The 25,678-nt window shown below is 45.0% G+C and overlaps 2 protein-coding genes across 2 annotated transcripts; one reads left to right on the forward strand and one right to left on the reverse strand.

Annotated features, from left to right (window-relative positions):
• Window positions 1–287: 287 nt before the first annotated feature.
• On the forward strand, window positions 288–5,508 carry LOC109743834 (uncharacterized). The gene is made up of 6 exons (XM_073499341.1): window positions 288–306; window positions 635–699; window positions 3,763–4,273; window positions 4,356–4,504; window positions 4,627–4,679; window positions 5,478–5,508. The coding sequence occupies exons 1-6, from the start codon at window positions 288–290 to the stop codon at window positions 5,506–5,508; spliced, it is 828 nt and encodes a 275-aa protein (XP_073355442.1).
• A 1,413-nt stretch (window positions 5,509–6,921) lies between these two features.
• On the reverse strand, window positions 6,922–8,307 carry LOC120964939 (protein FAR1-RELATED SEQUENCE 5-like). The gene has a single exon (XM_040390014.2). The coding sequence runs from the start codon at window positions 8,305–8,307 to the stop codon at window positions 6,922–6,924; it is 1,386 nt and encodes a 461-aa protein (XP_040245948.2).
• Window positions 8,308–25,678: the final 17,371 nt, after the last annotated feature.

Here is a 25,678-nt window from a genome sequence, read left to right on the forward strand (position 1 = left end):
ATCTTCAGAACGACCCCAAGTTTTGCGACAGGGTAGGCATGCCCACCGTAGGACCCCACGCAAAATTTCATTGTGTTCCGAGCACACACTCATGTCGCGTCACGCCCGGGAAGTGTGTTTCGGTTTCAGAGTGGGGAAAATCATAGAAAATTTTCGGAGGTCGGAAATTCCCCGAACCTTGACATGCTTGCTTGCCATGAGTGTACAAACGTATGAAAAAAAATTGGGTCCATTTGAAGGATGTCGAAAAAACCCTTCGTCGGGACGGGGCCTTCGCTCCTACCAGAATGGCGTGCGCAGAGGAAGGTCAGTTTTTGGCCATCTTCAGAACGACCCCAAGTTTTGCGACAGGGTAAGCATGCCCACCATAGGACCCCACGCAAAATTTAATCGTGTTCCGAGCACACACTCATGTCGCGTCACATCCGGGGAGTGTGTTTCGGTTTCAGAGCGGGGAAAATCGTAGCAAATTCTCAGAGGTTCGAAATGGCCCGAAACCTGACATTCTTGCTTGCCATGAGTGTACAAACATATGAAAAAAATAGCGTCCATTTGAAGGATGTCAAACAAAATCCGTCGAACGTGTAAAAAAGTCTTTCAGCATGGATAGTCATACCTTGCAACACTGATGCAGGTCATGCAGTATCACTCCACAACGATTGTGGAGTGACAGAGCAAAACCTGCATAAGCATAGTGAGGTATGGCTACCACGATTAAAGACTTGATGTCATATACGGATGCAGCTATTTACACACATTATTCGTCGTCAAAACTAGCAATGTGGGACTAAAAATAGAGCACTGTCGGGGGTTGCGGCGCACATACGAAGGCCCGCCCCACCATGGCCCGTGCGCGTCATGGGCTGCCCCGTGCGCGCCTTTTCTGGCCACTATAGGCTAACTTCTTTTTATAAATGGTTTTATCACCACATTGATTGTGGAGACTCATATGTAGTGGTTTAAATAGTCACACAAAATTTTAACGTCCAGTAATTATTGCTTTATATTACATGTATACGGATCCAGATGGTGTAGGTGTTGCTTATCAACAAGCAAAGCAACACGTACATCATCCCTTCTGGGTAAGTATACCTGTGCTATGATGCAAAAAAATTTATTGTTTTTGTATAGTTGTGAAATTGTGAGATAAAATCTAGAATGGGCGGATGTATTGAGACGATCAGGATATTAAATTTTCTGTCCGGGTTGAGTGACGATGATCTGCCGGCACCCGCAGCCAGTCCGGGTTGAGTGTAAAGTCAAGTCATATAGATTAGACATGACATTTGACTATTTTGGAACATCAGAAAGGATTAAAAAAACACAAGAATAAAAAATCCTGTAGTGTGGATGGATTTACCTCAGAAGACTAATGTAAATTTTTGCTGTGACACTCCATGATTTTGGAGTGCCACAGCATCATTTACAATTGCCTAGTGAGGAAAGGCCGCCAAACTAAAGGATTCAACATTATACGTAGAGAACGGTATTTAAACAGGTGATTAAGCGTGCCCAGAAGCAATGTGGGACTAAACGATTAGCAAGTTGGGCGGTCGCCGCCGTGGCTTTTGCTTAATGGGCCCTCACGTGTGCGCCGCAAACGGCGCCCAAGTGGACACCGTGGGGGGCCTATCCTGGCCCGGCCGTGTGCGTCAGCGCGCGGGTAGTTGTAAAAAAAATTATCGTTGGCAAACAAACCAATGTATACTGTTTTGTGTTCTTTAATGAAGAAATTCATATAAAACGAATGTAATGCCGAAACGCGACCAGCTTTTGCATGCACATGTGAGTGACCCCCACCGTCGTCCACGCCAAATTTCAACGGAATCGGAGTATGAATGGACGTTGTGTCACGTCCGGAGACCCTTTTTTGGTATTTTCACGGAGAAAATCATAGTAAATGCATCGAGTGTCGAAACGAACCGAAATTTTGCATGTGTGTTTTTGTTGCACACTGTAGCATGTGAAAAAAATGGTTCCGTTTCATGACTTTGCGAAAGGGAACACCTCATGGATGCCCATCCCCCCTAACCGATACCTCAGGTTTCTACTGCAACTACATGTCGACATGGACGAAACGCACCCAACTTTTGCATGCGCGTGTGAGTGACCCCCACCGTCACCCATGGAAAATTTCAACGGAATCGGAGTACGAATGGACGTTCCGTTATGTCTGGAGACCTTTTTTGGTATTTCATGGAGAAAATCATAGTAAATGCATCGAGTGCCGAAACGAACCGAAATTTTGCATGCGTGTTTTTGTTGCACACTGTAGCATGTGAAAAAAATGGTGCCATTTCATGACTTTGCGAAAGGTAACACCTCGTGGATGCCCGTCCCCCCTAACCGATACCTCAGGTTTCTACTGCAACTACATGTCGACATGGACGAAACGCACCAAACTTTTGCATGCGCGTGTAAGTGCCCCCACCGTTGCCCACGCCAAATTACAACGGAATCGGAGTACGAACGGACGTTGCGTCATGTCCGAAGACCCTTTTTTGGTATTTTCATGGAGAAAATCATAGTAAATGCTTTGACTGTCGAAACGAACCGAAATTTTGCATGCGTGTTTTTGTTTCACACTGTAGCATGTGAAAAAAATGGTGTCGTTTCATGACTTTGCGAAAGGGAACACCTCGTGGATGCCCGTCCCCCCTAACCGATACCTCAAGTTTCCACGCAAAAAATTCATGATACAAGAAGAAACTGGCTGTAAAGGTCTTATTTCACTTAGACCGGACGATGTGTTTTCAATATTTGGGTTTAAGAATGAAGGTGGGGATGTTTTTTGCATTCTTGTGACGGAAGGAAAAGAGTTAATAAACAAAATTCCTATTCAGTAAATTCACAAAAAAAATGGTCAGATAATGATAGATGACTTGATCAAAAAAATTGTGAGGAATAAATCCGCCGACGATGAGTTTCTTCAGATGGCTGTTCTTGTTTTGTTGGGACTATTATTGCACCGATGTCGGTTGTCTCCATACCAAAGGACTACTAGGCGTTGGTGCATGACGTGAAGCGGATCAGCACGTTGAACTTTAACGTGTTTACTTCGCGAACTTGTTTGACGGAGATTGATAAACTTAAGTAGGACGGCCGTGTGAGGCAATGGCCATGTGGCAACCTAGCCCTACTCCAGGTATGGTATTAATTAATGCTACTTAATATTCCTTCATGTTATGCGTTCGTAATTTATTTTGTCATTTGTTTTGTAGTACTTATATTGGGAGAAGGTGCAGCCAACCGCCGGCCCGAAATATGACCCGTTGTCGTTGCAAAGTCCCCTAATGAAAAACTAGACTGAATCTAAAGCGGAGAAACGAGAAAAGTACGACCTAGACAATGGTGGTGGTCATGGATTGGTAATATTCTAATGTTTATTTAACTATACGTTGATGATCCATTCAAATAGTTATGTACTTATATTTTCATTACATACTCACTTTGCAGATAGATGACTGCATTACGAACGAGTATAGAATGAAAAAACTTGCATATCAACATGCTGAAATCAGTAAGAAACCTAGTAGCCGAAAGTCATCCAATCTGTTACGGGAAAGAGAAAAGTGGATAGTGTGTCCGAGGTCCCTCCTAACCTAAAGCGTTTTATGAACCGGGTTATGAATGATATGAAGGAAATTCGTAAGGAATTGCTTCGTATGCCGGAGGTATGCGCACACGTAACAATTGGGCAACTCTATTAAATTCGCTAAATTGACAAAAAGTTATAACATGTTACTGTGCTTACTTTTGTAGATTTTGTTAGAGAAAATGAATAAAACAGGTGTGCGGTACAAATCAGGCACAATTGCACAGGAGGAAGAAAATTTGTATGGACAGAATAGTGAGTCCAAGTATGAAAACAAGTATCCTAATAAAGAATTTCAGTACGATGACATACACACACCTAATGGCCAAAATGGCAGTGGGAATTATGATTTGGATTCTGAAGGAGGGGATTCGTTCAAACTCAGTACTGGTCACTTGAGTAGCTATAAGGGTGAGAAGGATGATCCTATAGATGTCCTAGAGCAGTCGGAAAAAAGAGAAGCATCATATCTAAAAACAGATGAAATAGAAGTAACAAGATGGGAAGTGGAAACAAATGAGCAAGAAGTGTCACAGGGCATGTCAGATGATAATAGCGAGATAGAAGATAAGAAGGAGGTGATTCTAGGGAAGCGAAGGCGGACTGTGTCAAAGTACCAGAAATCTCCTTATGTTAAAAAGACTCCGAAAAAACGTGCGAAACGTTCCGCGAAAGCGAGTAAGTTAAACACGGTATGAATATTTCTTTGATAATTATATATTCAAAAATTGTACTATAACTTTATTTACTTGTGTTGTAGAACTGCTTAATGAAACAAGCCCTCAGTTTGATCATTCTGTGGATGATGTGGTGCGTGCAGCTGTGCAGTACGTGAAAGCGTACGATCACTCACCAAAACATAAGAACCATGAAATATTCAACAATGGTAAAGATGAAGGACTATGTGCGGCAAGAGCTTGCCAGATAATTAACCATGCATGGTTATCAGGTGATGTATGTACTTTAATTGTCATGCTTATTTCATGTGCTAACTATAATGCATCCATGTTAATTTTACTCATCTATTTCAGGTAATTGACGCTTATGTGACGTACATATCGGATTCAAGTATCGCCAAGGATAGGTATCTTGTACCCACACATAGGTCTTACTGGTTACAGCACACTCGCCCAAAGTTAGTGAGACGAGGGAAGTCGATAAACGATCCACAAGGTTTAGCACATGCAAATGAACCTCTCAACAGATGCATGACAGAATATTTTGCAAAACCTAAGGTATCGTTTGCAATGCAGAATTGTTTTTACATGACTATCATATGTGAAAGGCGAGCTTAGTAACAATATTTGAATTTTAAAATAGGCTTATTTTGCTTTAAATAATGATAAAAACCATTGGATTACATCTGTTATGCACACTGGAAAGAAAGAGTTCCAACTTCTTGATTCAGGAAACTCGTTGAAAATTTTGTAAGTTTCGTAATCATGTGTGTACAATTAAGCTTATAATTGTTTACCGTATGTACTCAACGTGTTTGTATCATTTTTTTATTTTCAATGAGAACAACTTGCACGAGATATCCAAGATGCAAATGATAGTGCAATTATGTCGTTCCCGGATGTGTCCGCATGTCCTTTAGTCCCGTACGACATGCTTCAACAAGATGGCAGAGTTACATGTTGCACGTGCTTTCGAAATAAATTAATTGATTCAGTGTTGTCTTACTTAACATGCTTTGAAAATTGCACTTGTGGTTTTCGAGCAAAGGAACTCATGTGGGTCGTTCATCCTTCGCTGTTTTCAATACTGGGACGGAGAAAAATTTATAAGCGCTTTTTCTCAGGTGGGTACATTTTCAGTATGATAAATATTACATCATACTATATATAAGTGTTAAATTAAAATAATTTTAATTGTTTTTCAGGAATCTATTGATAGTTCGAGAGAAAGAATGATAGCTGGAATTATTTTGTCCCCAGAAAATAAGCTTACAGAAGTGAAGAACAAAGTTATTCGACTTGCAAAGAAGAAAAAGAAATAAAAATCTCACACCAGAGTACTACGCGGGCTTCGAATTTACTTGAATGCGTATGAAACATGATTGAAGATTGTGTGTGGATGTTTTATTTCTTTATGTGAGTTCTAAACATTTTTCACATGTCAAGATTATGTCGCGTGACTGATTTATTTAACATAGATTCCAAACATTTGAAATTTACAAATTTATTTTATATTTTGCGTTGAATGAGTGTTCGCGCGAATGTATGAAGTCGGGGCTTTAAAATACCCTGTTGACACATCGGGATCACGTGTCGAAGGCGAGCGTCGCCCGCGCCGCGCGTCCGGTGCTCGCCTGGAGATGGCCCGCGACTGTGGTCGCCGAGAGAAGGCGAGCGTCGCCCGCGCCGCATGTCACGTGCTCGCCCCGTGCTACTCAAATGGCGCCACGTGCTCGGCGCGAGATGGCCCGCGTGGGGGCGCGTCATCTCGCGAGCCGGCCCACGCCGCGCATCGCTCCCGGGTTGGACGGTGCGGCCCCGATGTGGATTCGCCCTCTGCCCACCTGCGCCCTCTGCGCCTGAGGGCGCTGTAGCCTCGGGATCGCCATCGGCGGCGGCACCTGAATCATCCTCGTGCGTTGCGCCCCTTAGCGCCGACTGGCGCCACTCGCGGCCTAGCGGCTGTTAACTTTTTTAAAAAACGAAGCAACCGGCGGCTGTAGAACGCTTCTGATCGCCCAACATCCAAGATTTATTTATTTCTAAAGAAAAATGTGTATATCACATATCATATTAAAAACAATGACTATAGCGCCAACAAATATATATTCTAAAGTAAAAATGTGTATGTCGCATATCATATTAAAAACAACGAGAATAGTGCCAACAAATATGACATAAGTACACCGATTACAAGTCTCCCGTAGCGATGTGCCGAAACAAATTTGTAAGTAAAATTCTTTATTACAACCAAATAAATCATCAACTCTATTCAGAACTTGTTCCACGTATTCAAACAATCCGTGTTATCATCGTCATGCCATGTTTCTGCATGGAAAGATCATAATATATGTCCAAATTTTGTAAACAATAAACTAAACAACAAAAGTATGTTAAAAACATGTGTACACATACTTTGGATTCTGAGGACAATCGTTCTTGAAATGACCTTTTGTTCTGCATAAACCGCATAGGCGTACAGGAGGTTTCTCATTGAAACAGTCTACTGTATTTAGTCTCACCAGGTTCCTTACCACGGCCTTTGTTATTCTGCTCTTTCATTGCTCCTTTCGTATTGACTTTCTCTGGATCACCAACAAAAACATAATCTTGATCCAGCACAAAAGCATCGTCATGCGCAACCCTATGCTATCTCACATAATCTTCCTCCTCAACGTCGTTGTTTGCTATCACATCCTCGAGAGCAGCCTTGAGTTTGTCAAATAGAAATGGTCTATGACATGCCGCATGAGATGCTTCCGCAGACAAAATAGTCAACTCACTGTACTTAGTTCTATCCTCAGTACCTGCCCATCCCCATGCGAAGAGATCGCTAGTGCACTTCACGGGCAGTCCACCTCTAGCATTCTTGGTGAATCTTCGCAGCACTAAGCACTTAGGTAAGTCCTTCATGTTCAATCTGGCCAAAACATAAAGAACATGCTTGCATGGGAGACCTTTACGTTTCATACTATCACAACTACACTTCACTGTTTCTTCTGAGTTAGTAGGTGTATAGTCCACTTTGAATCTCAGTTGCCTGTTATTTTTCCATGCCACTATGAATCTCTGACTGACGGCTCCACTGAGTCTATCTATGATCTCAAGATCCGCTGCCTTCTTCATTTCTTTCTGCAAGAGGTAAAAGTTCACCCCAGTGAAGTCACGGGCAGCGGATTTCTCAATGCATTTGAACTCGTCAAGTACTGGTACAGGGAGTGTCTGTGTGGCCATGCAGTCGTCGTATGACTCGTTCTCACGGAGCCGAACAATGCAGTTCTCATAATGCACAACCATATCAACAATTGTCATGCCAGAGTCAAGATGTAGATGAAGGCAAGAGTTTAGACTCTCGCTCCTCTGGTTATTCCGCATAACAAGGAGGAACCCACCGGTGAGATATGACGCAGCCCAAAGCCTTTTCTTCCTGTACATCCTACGCAACCATGTTTCAGTTTTCCCCGACTCCCATTTAGCTTTAAAAGCTGCCCATCTCGCCTCAAACTCATCATGTGTAGTAGCATAGTAAATAAGAGACCTGAAATCCTTAAGGGACTTGTGGTGGAGGTGTTTCTGCATGCTCTTCTCTATATGCCACGAACAAAGTCGATGCCACACGTCAGTAAGGACCTTCCTGATGGCCCTTATCATGGTTGCGTCTCTGTCAGTAATTACAGACCTCGGCTTCTTCTGATAGTGAGCTCTCAAGAAGGTCTGCAACACCCAAACATATGTATCCTCGGTCTCATCTGACACAACAGCACAACCGAACACAGTGGTGCAACGATGATTGGTTAGACCAACAAAAGGTATGAATGGCATTCCGTACCTATTCATCTTATAAGTGATGTCAAAGACGGTTACATCACCGAAGTCAAGGTAATCCCGACGTGACTGAGAATCACACCAGAACATGTTCTTCAGCTTGCCTTCTGCGTCAACAGTGTGCTCAAAGAAAAAGTCTGGATCCCTTGCCTTACTCGTCATCATGATCCCAATCACAGTGTCTGCATCACCCTTTGCTAGCAACTTCATTTTCTCCCTATAACACATGTTATAAAGCTTCCTCCTCCCGAAACCAGCCCTTGCATATGATCCAATGTTTTCTGATCCCAGCACCTGCCATCGCTAAGATCTCGAGCTTCTATTATTCCTTTATCTGATTATGAGACTGAAGATATATAACTTCATCCGGTCTAGCAAGAGTGTGACTATGATCATCGCTAAAACTGCTGACATACCAAATGGAGCGCTCTCTATCAAGCTTCATAGTTAGATGGGCCTCGCAATAATACCGACTCTACACTCTCAGCCCGCGCTTCTTCCCTTCCATGATACAAAACTTGGCATGTCGTTTCCCAGCCCTCGAACAGAGAAACCTCCTCAAGCGCCTACGCGCGTCGACACCCTTCACATATTTCAAGTTGTCCCTCCTAATGCAGAATCCACACTTTTTCGCATAGTCGTTATAGAAATCATATGCCTCCTCGTCTGTCCTGAACGTCGCGGACATCACCATCCAATGCCTGTCCAGTGATTCTTGCTGGTATTCATCGCACCCAGTGTCAAAATTGCACTCATCACCATTGGCATCGTCATCATTTTCGCACGGGCCACCAACCTCTCCCTGAAAAAAATGCAAACAACCTTATATGTCAGTAAGTTGTTGTATGAGGACTATCATATGTATTCACTTTGCACTACTTACTTTGGTCGAGCTGTCATTATAAGATGCATCGATATCGTTTTCGTCATTGGCATCATCGAAGAAATTCCACTCATAGTACCCTTCCACATCCATCTGCGCAAATTTTAAATATGATATGTAAGATTTGATGCGTTTTTCATGTCACTTTAAACTAACTAGCATAATTTTAAACTTACATGGCTACCGCTTTCAGCATATGAATCATCTACATCCATATCCTCATTGTCATCATCCCCTCCTACCTGTGCAAAGTCAAACAAGTACATGTTAGTGTCATCGCGGATGCTTGTATTTAATATGTTTGACAACATGCAGACCACTTACATTGCCACTGTAAGACTCATCCAAACTCATATAATTTTCCCCGTCATGTTCGTCTTCATCCAATGACAATGATCCGTCCTCGCTACCGCCATCATCACCGTAATATCTGATTTTCGCCTCCATCTATACACGTTTATATATAATCAAAGATCCATTCAAACAACACGTAACATCGTCACAACTAAAATCCGTTTTTAAATCACTATGCCAGCAGATCGCGTACCTCATTGCCTTCGTCAGACATGACAATAGCGTTGAGATTCGCCGGAGGCTTGAGGGCGAACAACACGCCAAGCAGACGATGGCGGCGGCGTCTGCCTGACCTAGGTGGTTGTCGGCGTCGAGTCGCGCACAACGCCTCGATATTACTAGGTGCTGCCGGCGACTTTTTTTCCCGTCGGCCAGGTACTGCTGGAGATGGCGGCGGCGGCCGAGGCGAGGGGAAGATAGGGTTCGCCCGATCAGGCTTTTTTTCCACTCAAACCACATGGGCGTGCGCAGCGGGCCGGCGAGCAGGCGGGCTCTCCTACACCGGTCGGGGGCGCGGACGGGCGGGCGTACGCGACAGGCCCGTACGGCAACGCGGGCGGGCGTACGGCGGGCGGGTGTTTTAATACGAGGTGTGAAATGACCCCTTATACGTTGGGGGGGGGGATTGTACGGAAGGGCACCTCCAAAAATAAAACCGTAGAAGACGATGGGAGCGGATGTAAAGAGAGACGTAGAACCTACATGTGTGGCCACACCGGCCGCGCTGGCCTCCCAGAAGTATGATGATTAAAAATTGTTGAGAGTTGATAAACTTAGTTTTGGTCATCGTTGCAATTAATAGGAAGTAATAAGGAAAGAGAGGTTTCACATATAAACATACTATCTTGTACATCTTTTATGATTGGGAGCACTCATTAAAATATGACATGCTAAAGAGTTGATGTTGGACAAGGAAGACAACGTAATGGGTTTTGTTTTCTTATATCTGAAATAAAGTATATTGTCATGGATCATCCAACATGTTGAGCTTGCCTTTCCCCCTCATGCTAGCCAAATTCGTCGCACTAAGTAGAGATACTACTTGTGCTTCCAAATACCCTTAAACCAGTTTTGCCATGAGAGTCCACCATATCTACCTATGGGTTGAGTAAGATCCTTCAAGTAAGTTGTCATCGGTGCAAAGCAATAAAAATTACTCTCTAAATATGTATGATTGATTGGTGTGGAGGAACTAAGCTTTATACGATCTTATGATGTGGAAGAAATGAAAGCGACAGACTGCATAATAAAGGTCCATATCACAAGTGGCAATATAAAGTGACGTTCTTTCGCATTAAGATTTTGTGCATCCAACCCTGAAAGCGCATGGCAACCTCTGCTTCCCTCTGTGAAGGGCCTATCTTTTACTTTTATCTTCTACCTTATGCAAGAGTCATGGTGATCTTCACCTTTCCTTTTTACATTTTATCCTTTGGCAACCACAGTATGTTGGAAAGATCCTGATATGTATATCTAATTGGATGTAAGTTAGCATGAGTTATTATCGTTGACATTACCCTTGAGGTAAAAGGTTGGGAGGCGAAACTATAAGCCCCTATCTTTCTCTGTGTCCGATTAAAATTCCGTAACCACAAGTATTGCGTGAGTGTTAGCAATTATCACTACTAGGAAAAGGGCTATAGATGGAATGGCCACTAATGGCGCACTGTACATGTGGTGCGCCATTACTAAATACTAATGGCGCACCATGTGTCGGTGCGCCATTAGTAAAACATTTTTTTTTAATTTTTTCAAAACTACTAATGGCGCACCGTGGGATGGTGCGCCATTAGTAGTTCAACTAGTAATGGCGCACCATCCCACGGTGCGCCATTAGTAATTACGTTTCATTTTTTTTAAACTACTAATGGCGCACCGTGGGACGGTGCGCCATTACTAGTTCAACTACTAATGGCGCACCACTCCCACGGTGCGCCATTAGTAGTTGAACTACTAATGGCGCACCACTCACAGGTGCGCCATTAGTAATTTTGTTACAAATTTTGTTTCAATTTTTTTTTTGAAAAACTACTAATGGCGCACGGTTGGGGTGGTGCGCCATTACTAGTTGAACTACTAATGGCGCACCACCCCAACGGTGCGCCATTAGTAACTTGGCCCATTCCACCGAATGCACCCCCCTGGACCGCCTTTTCAGTTTAAAAAAAAATAAAAGAAAATGATGGAAATGTCAAAAAAATAAAATAAAATAAGATTCCCATGTGATATGTGGTCTAGTTGTTGGGAAAATTAACAAATATGAATTTCGACTTTATTTGCAAAATCTCTCTAGAACTCTTAAAATGGGCATAACTTTTGCATACGAACTCGGATGAAAAAGTTTTTTATATGAAAAATCATCTACTCGAAAACCCCGTTAAACATTTTCAAAATCCTCAAAAACCTAACAGAAAAAAGATACGGGGCTTTCAAGATCTGGAGGCAAAAAAATTCAAAAAATTTCAAACTTACTAGTGGCGCACCGGTTGCTAGGTGCGCCACTAGTAACAGAAAAAAAATATTGGTTTTGAATTTTTTTTGGATTTTTTTCAAAAAATGATTCGTAATATGACAGGGAAGTTTGAAATATTTTTCAAAATTTCATCATAGTCATGAATATGAACAAAGTCCTAGACATCAACAAGGTTTAATAGGATTGATATGATAGATATATCAACAAGTGGCTGTTAAGTGAGGTGGTGCTGGGGTTGGATAGAACCGCGAAGTTAAGCGTGCTCGGGCTGGAGTAGTGTGAGGATGGGTGACCTTCCGAGAAGTTTGACCACTTAGTGCGATTTGACTTGAAATTAAGCATATTGACCTGAGATTAAGCCATAGTGACCAGAGATTAAGAAAAAATATTTCTGAAAAAAAAATAAAAAAATTTGAATTTTTTTTATAAATATTTCTGAAAAAATATTTGAAAAAAAATTGTTACTAATGGCGCACTTCTATGTGGTGCGCCATTACTAAGTCCGATAGTAATGGCGCACCGTGGCATATACTAATGGCGCACCACTGGTGCGCCATTAGTATACCAGATACTAATGGCGCACCAGCGGTGCGCCATTAGTAAAAAAATCTAGTGGCGTGATGCTAGTGGCGCACCAGTAGTGCGCCATTAGTAGGCAAAACTGATGCGCCACTAGTAGGCCTTTTTCTAGTAGTGTATGAAAGACTAAATGATAGTTGAGTATGTGGACTTGCTAAAAAGCTCTGACATAGGCTCTTTCTGATGTTATGATAAATTGTAATTGCTTCAATGAATGAGATTATAGTTTGTTGGTTCTCAATAAAGTTTGCATTGTGAATTGATTATTACTTAAGCGTAAGAGTTCATATGACAATATCCATGCATGTTGCTGTTATGAGAATAATCATGATGCCCTCATGTCCGTATTTTATTTTATCGACACCTCTACCTCTAAACATGTGGACATATTTATCGTTATCGGCTTCCGCTTGAGGACAAGCGAGGTCTAAGCTTGGGGGAGTTGATACGTCCATTTTGCATCATGCTTTTATATCGATATTTATTGCATTATGGGCTGTTATTACACATTATGTCACAATACTTATGCCTATTCTCTCTTATTTTAGAAGGTTTACATAAGGAGGGAGAATGCCGGCAGCTGGAATTCTGAGCTGGAAAAGGAGAAAATATTAGAGATCTATTCTACACAACTCCAAAAGTCCTGAAACTCCACGAAAGTTGTCTTTGGAAATAATAAAAAATACTGAGTGGAAGAAATACCAGTGGGGGCCCACACCCTGGCCACGAGGGTGGGGGCGCGCCCTACCCCCCTGTGGGCGCCCCCCCTACCTCGTGGGCCCCCTGTTGGCCCTCCGGTGCCCATCTTCTGCTATATGAAGTCTTTCGTTCGAAGAAAAATCATAAGCAAGCTTTCGGGACAAGACTCCGCCGCCACGAGGCGGAACCTTGGCGGAACCAATCTAGGGCTCCGGCAGAGCTGTTCTGCCGGGGACACTTCCCTCCGGGAGGGGGAAATCATCGCCATCGTCATCACCAACGCTCCTCTCATCAGGAGAGGGAAATCTCCATCAACATCTTCACCAGCACCATCTCCTCTCAAACCCTAGTTCATCTCTTGTATCCAATTCTTGGCTCCAAGTCTGGGATTGGTACCTGTAGGTTGCTAGTAGTGTTGATTACTCCTTGTAGTTGATGCTAGTTGGTTTATTTGGTGGAAGATCATATGTTCAGATCCTTTATGCATATTAATACCCCTCTGATTATGAATATGAATATGCTTTGTGAGTAGTTACGTTTGTTCCTGAGGACATGGGAGAAGTCTTGCTATTAGTAGTCATGTGAATTTGGTATTCGTTCGATATTTTGATGAGATGTATGTTGTCTATCCTCTAGTGGTGTTATGTGAACGTCGACGACATGACACTTCACCATTATTTGGGCCTAGAGGAAGGCATTGGGAAGTAATAAGTAGATGATGGGTTGCTAGAGTGACAGAAGCTTAAACCCTAGTTTATGCGTTGCTTCATAAGGGGCTGATTTGGATCCATATGTTTCATGCTATGGTTAGGTTTACCTTAATACTTTTGTTGTAGTTGCGGATGCTTGCAATAGAGGTTAATCATAAGTGGGATGCTTGTCCAAGTAAGGACAGCACCCAAGCACCGGTCCACCCACATATCAAATTATCAAAGTACCGAACGCGAACCATATGAACGTGATGAAAACTAGCTTGACGATAATTCCCATGTGTCCTCGGGAGCGCTTTTCCTTATATAAGAGTTTGTCCAGGCTTTTCCTTTGCTACAAAAAGGATTGGGCCACCTTCCTGCACTTTATTTACTTTTGTTACTTGTTGCTCGTTACAAATCATCTTATCACAAAACTATCTGTTACCTATTATTTCAGTACTTGCAGAGAATACCTTGCTGAAAACTGCTTATCATTTCCTTCTGCTCCTCGTTGGGTTCGACACTCTTACTTATCAAAAGGACTACGATAGATCTCCTATACTTGTGGGTCATCAGCCATCGAGCCCGTAGCGCCGAAGTTCAACCTGTGGTCGGCTTTCCCAATCACCTTCGACCGCAAGGACCATCCGACCAGTATCCGTCAGGGAGGTTCAGTGGCCCTGGTACTGGACCCCATTATCGATGGGTACCACCTCACAAGAGTCGTAATGGACAGGGACAGTAGCCTCAGTCTAATCTACGCAAACACAATGAGTAAAATGGGGATCGATCCGTCAAGGATCAAGCCTAGCAACACCACCTTCAAGGGGGTTATTCTGGGCGTACAAGCCCGATGCTTAGGCATGGTAACTATGGAAGTGGTATTCGGCTCACCGGAAAACTTTCGAAGTGAATACTTGATCTTCGGCATAGCCCCATTCTGCAGTGGCTATCACGCCCTCCTTGGCTGAACGGCATTCGCCAAATTCAGCGCCGTCCCGCATTATGCATACCTCAAGCTGAAGATGCCTGGTCCTGCGGGTGTCATAACGATCAACGGAAACACGGAGCGCTCGCTCCGGATTGAGGAACACACTGCGGCCCTGGCAGCCGAAAGCCAGTCCGTCGCTAATAGGCCAAGGCATCAGCCCGCCGTAAAGGGAAAAGATACACTTAAATGGTCTCGAGCCCGATCCCCGTCATGGGAACCTGCCTTCGTTCGCCGCAAATACGGATACGCTCCCCACGGCACGCCCGCCTTCACCGCGCTTCAAGTGCCTCCTACGCACAACTTCGCGCTCAAGATACCATGGGCGCCCATGGGGGCTTATAACACCATCTGTTCGGCTCAACCAAACTATGGAATCACCACGTCCTTGGACCACAACAGGCAGGACTCCAGACTCGCTTAGCATCAAGCTATAATCGTAGGACTACATCTCAAGGTCCCTATTGAAGGCACCCCTCGCCAGCACGCGACGTTCTAAATGGATGTCCAATTCACTCCCCTCCACCTCGCAGAAGGAAAGGCGCAGACGTGCAGCAGGGCACAGTTGAGGCTTCGATCCACACATCAAGGCCCTTCCTCTGTAAAATTTTCTTTTCTTCATTATTATAAACAGCTTAGCAGTTCGAATTGTACGGATACACGTCCAGAGTTTGTCGAAAATAAAAACATCTTTTACGGTGTTCGAGCATCCGCATTATTAGGCCATCTTTCTTTCCTTTCTCGTTTTTCCTGTTCTTCGCACAGCTGGGCATGCACACATTGTGTAATAACTACAAATCGGTTAATTGACCAAAGGCCTGATTTTCGCATCAGATCTACATATTAAGTCCGGCACCACTTCTCGTTGAGTGTTCGGCGTCTCGCATATTGCACTATATGCATTAGTTCCGAACTATGTATTGGGTCAATAGTTGGGTTGCCCGGCTCCTGTTCTTGCCCTCTTACGGTCCGCACATTCAGCTAAGAAGGTAAAGAGAGAACCCCTGTGATTGTGCTTCTGGCTAGTCCAGTCAAGCACCTCAGGGAAGAAAGCCGAAAACTGGCCATCATAGTAAGCGAGAACTGGTCAGCGATCGGACGACAATTGTTAAACTAAGAAATCATTGGCGATTTATCCGTATCATACGTAGGGTTCGTCCTAGCACAAACCATATGATTATAAAGGCACAACTTGGCTCTCACGTACATCACAAAAACCTGGGGGCTAGTCACTAGCCCTCGCCATCAAGCTCCTATGGCTAAGTGAAAGCGATAAAGCCGTATAGTCTAATTGCCTAGGCTCTCTCTCGCACTACCGCCTTGGGGCACCGAGACGTCTGCTAAGAGTAACAGTGCATAGACGAAACACCCCTCGTAACATTCACTTGGGGGCTGAAGCCGATGAATGGTAACTTTTAAAATAATAAACGACTGCACAGGAGTCAAAACAAACACAGCATAATATCCAAATGAACCGCATTATAAATCAAAAGGGTTTGATCGACAATTTACACATTCACTCAATGATTACATCCTTGGAACACTGGCCCTCTATCGCCCGAGCACCATCCATAACCTGTGCAAAGTACAGTTAGGGGCGGCAGTGCTCCTTTCCAACTGGCGGAGGACCAGTGGCCATATCCATCGGCTTGATCTTCAGTAAGTACTTCTTACCATTTGCGATTTGCCCCATTTGGCGGAGCTCCTCCCGGACACCCCGCACCTCCGTTCTGGCCTCCTGGAGCTCTTTCTCCACCTTGGACAACTTGGAGGACTGCTCCTTTTGCTTTTTCTCAAGGGCCTCACACTTCGTGATGGCATCCTTGAGCTCCACCTGCACTTCGGCCACTCTAGCCTCATGCTTCTCTCTGGTAGTCTTCGGCTTCTCAAGTTCGGCAGTCGCCTTTTCGGCAGCCGCTTTCTTCTTGGCCGCTTCGGCCTCGGCCTTCTTCAGCGTCGCCTTCAGACTCTCAACCTCTGCGGCGGCAGCTGCACGAACCAAACACCATATGCTCAGCATACAGTCTGGACCGTAAGTATCCGACAGTGTTCACTATGTACTTCGACAAGAGCTTACCTTGTGCCTCATCAAGCCGCTTGTTCACAAGGTCAAGCTCTTCATCGGAGCGTTCAAGCTTCCGATCCATCTCCTCCAGGACAGAGGCATTAGCAGCCGCGTCCAAGGATGCTGCCTGAGATATCAAATCAATCACGACACTTTAAAAGCTGGCCTACGGATATTTGACCCTCTGCAACTTTTTTTGCAAACCTCACATAGTTTCGGGGGCTGATATACGGTCTGCTCATAGTTTGACTAAAAAATGTAAGGAACATTTTCTTGGGAAAGGTACATTACCTGACTCACCTCAACACCTATTAGAAGGCCTTGGACGGCGTCGTTCAGTCGGAATTGGACTGGCCGAACACCCTGTAGAACCACACCCATGTGGGTGCGGTGCTCGTTGACGATGACGGAGTTGTTTACCAGCTCCTCCAGTACGCCCGGCCAGCCCGTCACAGCCTGGTGGTTGGCGTCCAGCGTGGGTGGCGGGATCAGCACCATTCAAGGCCTTGGGGGCTCAGGTGTAGTCTACTGGGTGGGTCCGGATGGACCGGACCCTCCTCCCGCATTAGCCAGGAGGGACGCAACCTCCTGGTCTTCGGTGACCGAGGCGTCAGCCTCGGCCATGGTGGCATCACCCTCCTCCCCCGTGCTCGGGGTCCTTCGGGACAACACTTCCCCAGCCTCTTCAGGGATCAAGGGACGTGCGGAGCGCGCCGTGGATCCGGTGTCCGCCAATTCGGCGGGTGGAGACGTCCCCTCCGAGGTCTGCTCGGTGGCGTGGCCGCGTGGTGGGCTGTGACATCACGCAATCGGCTTCCATGAGTAAGGGACTGTTAAAAATAAAGCAACTAAAAATGCCAAAGTACGTACCTGGCAGTAGGGGGCTTGACCAGGCTCCCTATCCGGAACATTCTTTGACGCCACGGACTCCTCTTTGGAGTCTGAACTATCGGACAGGACCAGCTTGGGCCGGCACCCCCTCTTCTAGGCCCGAGGAGGCTCCGCCTCCTCGACGCCTCCAGACGCCGCCCTCTTCTTGGAGTGGGAGGAGATGCTCTCCTGCTTGTCCCCCTCCTCATCCCCATCTTGGGCAGACAGGGCAGCAGTGTCTCCGCACTGGGTGTCCGGACGACTTCTTCGGCGGAGGCCCTCTCTGGCCTTCAGTAAATCCTTCATCTTCTTCCCTTTCTTTTCTGGTGCCTTGTAAGGCACCACGACCAGCAGCCCCTCTAGTTGGGCCGATCGAGGCCCTTCGGGTAGAGGAGCCAGGCTACTGATCTTCTCAGACTTTTCAAGCCAGCCCTGTAAAAACCATGAACAGACATTTAGACCGGACTCTATGCAGTACGCCCTCCCAAATATGGACAGGGGAAGAGGTCAATTACCTTCTTCGGCTGGGTTGCGGCGTCGAGGCCGATGTCTTCATTCTCGGCTAGCCAGTCCTCCTGGGACTTGAACAGTTGACCCCATACTTTGTCATGGGTTGTTCGTAGAGGTACTGCATGGTGGCCGGGTCATCCGACTTGTAAGACCACATGGGGCTGGCCCTTTGCTGGCAAGGAAGGAGCTGGTGCCTAAGCATTATCTAGACCAGGCTGGTCAGCTTGGCACCGGTCTCCATCACGCTGGCGCCGCGCTTCTGCATCATCTTCACTTCATTGGCGGACCCCCAGTTAGGGCCCCTTTGGGACCACGAGGTCAATCTCGCTGGGGGGCCGGATCTGAATTCGGGAGCAGCCATCTAGGCCGCATCCCTTGGTTCCGTGATGTAGAACCACTCCTTTTGCCACACCTTGACGGGGTCAATAAACCGACCGTTCGGCCATTGTACTTGGGTCAGCTTACTGATCATGGCTCCGCCGCAGTCCGCCTGGGCGCCGCTGACCACCTTAGGCTTGACGTTGAACACCTTCCGCCACAGGCCGAAGTGCGGCTGAACCCGCAGCAGGGCCTCACAGACGATGATGAAGGCCGGAATATGGAGGAGGGAGTTGGGGGCTAGATCATGGAAATCGAGCCCGTTGAAGAACATCAACCCCCCCCCCCCCCGAGAAGGGGTGTAGAGGAAATCCCAGCACCCGGATAAAATGGTGAAGGAGTACTACCCTCTCGCCGGGCATGGGCGTGGGGATGATTTGGCCCTCCTCGGGGGCCCGATGGGCGATGTCGGCCGATATGTGGCCGGGGAGCTTCAGCTCCACGATGTCGTCGTTCGTACGGTGGAGGCGTCCGACTTGCCATTTGCGCTAGATCCGGCCATGGCTGGGGCTAGGGAGGAGCTAAAAGGGAATCACCGCGGAATAGCAAAGCAGGGCGCTAGAGCTCTAGAGATTGCAAGGACAACGGCGGGTGGTGGAAGAAGGTGTGAGGCGTTAACTATAGCTGATTCCCTCTTTATAAGCCACGGAGGAGCCAAGCGTCCCCCTTTTCACGTCGTGGGCTTCTCCACTTCCTGATATACACGCAACGTTGTGCACGGGTGGGGGAATCGAAATCATTGATCATATCCCCTAAAAATGGGGCACGATCTCTGCTTTGATGAGACGTGTCAATGAAGGGGCGGCCTCGAGCCGCGCATCAAGAACTGCCAGTCGTTCGACATTATGACCGGCCACCACCCTTCGCTAAAGGTTGTTAGGCGTGGGCACTGTTCACACTTGAGCACTTTGGCCTTCAAGGCTAAGTAAAGTAGACACTTCAGATTCCGAGCACCATCAAAACTCCGAATACGCACACGACAAAATGAAGAACTCGGCACACAAGACGAAGACCATGATATGTGCGGACGTCGGATACAAGCCCTGGAGTTGGAGGCTAGTTCGGGGGCTATTGAGGGAGTCCTAGACTAAGGGGTCCTCGGGCCGTCGACCTATTACATATGGGCCGGACTGATGGGCCACCACGGGGCCATGCTAGAGTGCGGACTCGTGACCAGACATGAGATCTTCGGAGTCGTGCTGTGCCCTCCAAGTCAAGATCAGCGTGACCTTTCCTTCATTGTAAACAATCGAATGTAACCCTAACCCTAATGGTGTCTATATAAACTAGAGGGTTTGGGGCTTTAGGGCTAGAGCTACATCCTTCACCTCATCACCCTAGGGTTTAGCTCGTCTGATCTCGAGGTAGATCTACTCTGTAACTATACCATACATCAAATACAATCAAGAAGGACGAAAAGTTTTACCTCTTCGAGAGGTCCTGAACCTGGGTAAACACCGTGTTCATCGTCCCTTGTTTCCCATTGATCCTAAATCCACAGCTCGGGACCCCCTACCCGAGATCCGCCGGTTTTGACACCGACAGTAAGATCTTGAACCGATATACATATCTCTCCTAGTTCTTTCCTTGCTGTATAGTATTAATTGTATATCCAATCAAGTAGATGCATGAAGAGCAAGGACTCTCATTTTGCTAAGGAACACAGTTCATGTTGTCTTATTTTGGGCTAGGAAACATGGTTCATATTGCCTGGTCGATAAGATCATGTTCATATACTAATTACTTATGCCAGGCTGCCCCCTCCTAATTAATTGCCATAATTTTTTGCTACTTATTGCCTCAACCTTGGGCTATATATGTTCGTATACAGCAAAGCCGAATCATATAATCACATCAAAAACTATAAAAATAGAGGACAAATAATGGGCAACTCGTCAAAGCAACCAATCTGAGAGAACCAACGGGTCGAAGATCCCCTCGATGAAAACCCTCCAGTGGTGATTCATCTCGAAATGGGAGAGGCGTATGACTCACCGACCAACTCGTCCATGAACACAAAGGACGAGGTGATTCATGAGGGCATGAGAGAGGTGATAACCCACAAGTATAGGGGATCGCAACAGTTTTCGAGGGTAGAGTATTCAACCCAAATTTATTGATTCGACACAAGGGGAGCCAAAGAATATTCTCAAGTATTAGCAGCTGAGTTGTCAATTCAACCACACCTGGAAACTTAATATCTGCAGCAAAGTATTTAGTAGCAAAGTAATATGGAAGTAACGGTAACGGTAGCAAAAGTAATATTTTTGGGTTTTGTAGTGATTGTAACAGTAGCAACGGAAAAGTAAATAAGCAAAGAACAATATGTGAAAAGATCGTAGGCATTGGATCGGTGATGGAGAATTATGCCGGATACGGTTCATCATGTAACAGTCATAACATAGGGTGACACAGAACTAGCTCCAATTCATCAATGTAATGTAGGCATGTATTCCGAATATAGTCATACGGGCTTATGGCAAACAACTTGCATGACATCTTTTGTCCTACCCTCCCGTGGCAGCGGGGTCCTAATGGAAACTAAGGGATATTAAGGCCTCCTTTTAATAGACTACCGGACCAAATCATTAGCACATAGTGAATACATGAACTCCTCAAACTATGGTCATCACCGGGAGTGGTCCCGACTATTATCACTTCGGGGTTGCCGGATCATAACACATTGTAGGTGACTATAGACTTGCAAGATAGGATCAAGAACTCACATATATTCATGAAAACATAATAGGTTCAGATCTGAAATCATGGCACTCGGGCCCTAGTGACAAGCATTAAGCATAGCAAAGTCATAGCAACATCAATCTCAGAACATAGTGGATACTAGGGATCAAACCCTAACAAAACTAACTCGATTACATGATAGATCTCATCCAACCCATCACCGTCTAGCAAGCCTACGATGGAATTACTCACGCACGGCGGTGAGCATCATGAAATTGGTGATGGAGGATGGTTGATGATGACGACGGCGACGAATCCCCCTCTCCGGAGCCCCGAACGGACTCCAGATCAGCCCTCCCGAGAGGTTTTAGGTCTTGGCGGCGGCTCCGTATCGTAAAACGCGATGAATCCTTCTCTCTAATTTTTTTTCTCCCCGAAAGTGAATATATGGAGTTGGAGTTGAGGTCAGTGGAGCGTCAAGGGGCGCATGAGGTAGGGGGGCGCGCCCAGGGGGCAGGCGCGGCCCCCACCCTCGTGGACAGGGTGTGGGCCCCCTGACGTGGATTTTTCTTCTAGTATTTTTCTTATTTTCCAAATAGATGTTCCGTGGAGTTTCAGGTCATTCCGAGAACTTATGTTTCTGCACATAAATAACACCATGCATAGTCTGCTGAAAACAGCGTTAGTCCGGGTTAGTTCCATTCAAATCATGCAAGTTAGAGTCCAAAACAATTGCAAAAGTGTTTGGAAAAGTAGATACGACGGAGACGTATCAACTCCCCCAAGCTTAAACCTTTGCTTGTCCTCAAGAAATTCAGTAGATAAAATGAAAGTGATACAGAAAAACTTTTACAAACTCTGTTTGCTCTTGTTGTTGTAAATATGTAAAGCCAGCATTCAAGTTTTCAACGAAGATTAAGACTAACCACATTCACAATAACTCTTAAGTCTCATGTTTACTTATATCAATGGCATAATCAACTAGCGAGCGATAATAATAAATCTCGGATGACAACACTTTCTCAAAACAATCATAATATGATATAACAGGATGGTATCTCGCTAGCCCTTTCTGAGACCGCAAAACATAAATGCAGAGCACCTTTAAAGATCAAGGACTGACTAGACATTGTAATTCATGGTAAAAGAGATCCAGTCATAGTCATACCCAAATATAAATTAATAGTAATGGATGCAAATGACAGCTGCGCTCTCCAGCTAGTGCTCTTTAATAAGAGGGTGATGACTCAACATAAAAGTAAATAGATAGGCCCTTCGCAGAGGGAAGCAGGGATTTGTAGAGGTGCCAGAGCTCGGTTTTGAAGCAGAGATAAATAATATTTTGAGCAGCATACTTTCACTGTCAACATAACAACCAACAGATGGTGATATCTTCCATGCTACACACATTGTAGGCGGTTCCCAAACAGAATGGTAAAGTTTATACTCCCCCTCCACCAACAAGCATCAATCCATGGCTTGCTCGAAACAACGAGTGCCTCCAACTAGCAACAGTCCCGGGGGGAGTTTTGTTTGCAATTATTTTGATTTGATTTGCATAAAGCATGGGACTGGGCATCCCGGTGGCCAGCCATTTTCTTGTGAGTGATGAGCGGAGTCCACTCCTCTTGAGAATAACCCGCCTAGCATGGAAGATACGGACAGCCCTAGTTGATACATGAGCTATTCGAGCATACAAAACAGAATTTCATTTGAAGGTTTAGAGTTTGGCACATACAAATTTACTTGGAACGGCAGGTATAGTTAGGAAGGTATAGTGGACTCATATGGAATAACTTTGGGGTTTAAGGGATTGGATGCACAAGCAGTATTCCCGCTTAGTACAAGTGAAGGCTAGCAAAAGACTGGGAAGCGACCAACTAGAGAGCGACAATAGTCATGAACATGCATTAAAATTAATAGACATTGAGTACGAGCATGAGTAGGATATAATCCACCATGAACATAAATATCGTGAAGTCTATGTTGATTTGTTTCAACTACATGTGTGAACATGTGCCAAGTCGAGTCACTTAATCATTCAAAGGAGCATACCACCCCACTATACCACATCACAACCATTTTAATAGCATGTTGGCACGCAAGGTAAACCATTATAACTCATAGCTAATCAAGCATGGCATAAGCAACTATGATCTCTAATTGTCATTGCAAACATGTTTATTCATAATAGGCTGAATCAGGAACGATGAACTAATCATATTTACAAAAACAAGAGAGGTCGAGTTCATACCAGCTTTTCTCATCTCAGTCAGTCCATCATATATCGTCATAATTGCCTTTCACTTGCACGACCGAACGAAGTGAATAATAATAAGAGTGCACGTGCATTGGACTAAGCTGGAATCTGGGAGCATTCAATAAACAGGAGAAGACAAGGCAATATGGGCTCCTGGTTAAATCAACAATAGTGCATATAAGAGCCACTTCAACAATTTTAATTATGGTCTTCTCCTATCGACCCCCAAAGAAAAGAAAAGAAATAAAACTATTTACACGGGAAAGCTCCCAACAAGCAAAAGAAGAACGGGAAATATTTTTGGGTTTTCTTTTTAATTATTACTACTACAGCAAGAAAAATAAACTAACTAAAGGCTACACTAATTATTTTGTTTATCTTAAGGCTTAACAAACACACAAGAAGAAAGCAAGAAAAAGAAAATAAACTAGCATGGATATTACAGTGAAAAAGTATGAGCACCGACATCTAGCAATGAGTGTGTGAACATGAATGTAATGTCGATGGGAAATACGTACTCCCCCAAGCTTAGGCTTTTGGCCTAAGTTGGTTCATTGCCACGGATGGGCTGGCGGATATCCATAGTTGTAGTTGGGGTCGTACTGAGATGGAGAAGACTCTGACTGCCACTGGTTGGCAATCATATCCGGATCCCACTGGTAGTTAGACTGTCGTGGAGGTTCAAATTGTGGTTCCGGCTCTGTGGCGGGTGTAGGGTTCCGGTAGGCGTGAATGGCCGCCAACGGAACGATATACGGACCTTCAGATAAATTAAACAAGGAGGGAGCAGGCAAGGTAATAGTCTCAGGGTGATTTTTATCAAAGAACAATTTGTATTTAAGCGCTACTTTCCTATTCTTAACAATAAAGTCATGCGCTACCATACTCTTATAATCTAAATAAGCAGTGGGCAGCAATTTTTCTTCTTTTTCATAGTGCCTAATAGGTATGTTATAATGTGCAGCAAGGCGTGAAGCATAAATACCTCCAAAGATGGGGCCCTTTGTATGGTTCAAACTTAACCGTTTAGCAATAATACCGCCCATACTAACAGTGTTATCGCAGAATAAACCATGGAACAAAATAATAATATCAGAAACACTAAGGTTTCCACAGTTTCCGCAACCAATTAAGCAACGACTAGCAAATATGGCAAAGTAGCGTAAAACAGGAAAATGTATGCTAGTGATTCTTGCATCGGAAACCTTCCTGGTTTCCCCCACAGTGACAGTGTCAATAAACCCATCCACATCTTTACGATGTGGTTCATCTAAACTACCCTCAAAAGGTATTTTGCAAACCTTGCAAAATTCATCTAGTGGCATCTTCTTAACAACATCATATAAATTAAACTCTACTGAACGAGGTGTTTCCTTAGGGTAATAGTAGAAGTTTTGCACAAAAGTATTGGTGAGTAAGAGATACTGATTGCGTTGGTCGCCGAGGAAGTCGGTGAGGCCTGCATTCTCAGCCAATTCATAAAAATCATCATAAATCCGGCTTCTCTCAAGAATTCATTGGAAGGCCATTCACACGGCCAGACCTCCGCGGTGCGAGGCAAATTATATTTGGGCCTCTGTGCTTCTTCACTTTGCTTTTCCTTCGAGCTTCGGCTCGATGAGCTCCTCAAAAATCTCTTCATTATTTTCTGAAAATTTCTGAAATTTTTAGCAACTTCAAATAAAAGTGAACCAAGCTCAGCAAAATTGATAGCAACTACTCCTACAAGTGCCTAGAGCCTATATCATGCATTAGAACTACTTGGAACCATATAAATTTGGCATGCAAGCTGAAGAACATGGTCACCTAGGCAGCACAAATTTGCAATGAATAAAGCACTAGAACAAAAACTAATTGGACCAATGGAGGAGTCACATACCAAGGAACAATCTCCCCAAGCAGTTTTGTGAGAGGTGCTTTGAGCAAGGAGATCGAAAATCGCAGCAAAATGAGCTAGAACTCGTGCTTGAGCTGGATGGTGATTTTTTTGGGAGGAAGGAGTGTGTGGGTGCAGGAATAAGTGGAGGGGAGCCACCATGGGCCCACGAGGCAGGGGGACGCACCCTGGGGGGTAGGGCCTGCCCTCCACCCTCATGGCCAGGTGCTTGCCCCTCCTGCTGTGTTCTCAGTGCCAGATATTCTCAAATA

Source organism: Aegilops tauschii, chromosome 5 (genome assembly GCF_002575655.3).
Source record: "Aegilops tauschii subsp. strangulata cultivar AL8/78 chromosome 5, Aet v6.0, whole genome shotgun sequence".
In the NCBI taxonomy this organism is placed as follows: Eukaryota; Viridiplantae; Streptophyta; class Magnoliopsida; order Poales; family Poaceae; genus Aegilops; species Aegilops tauschii.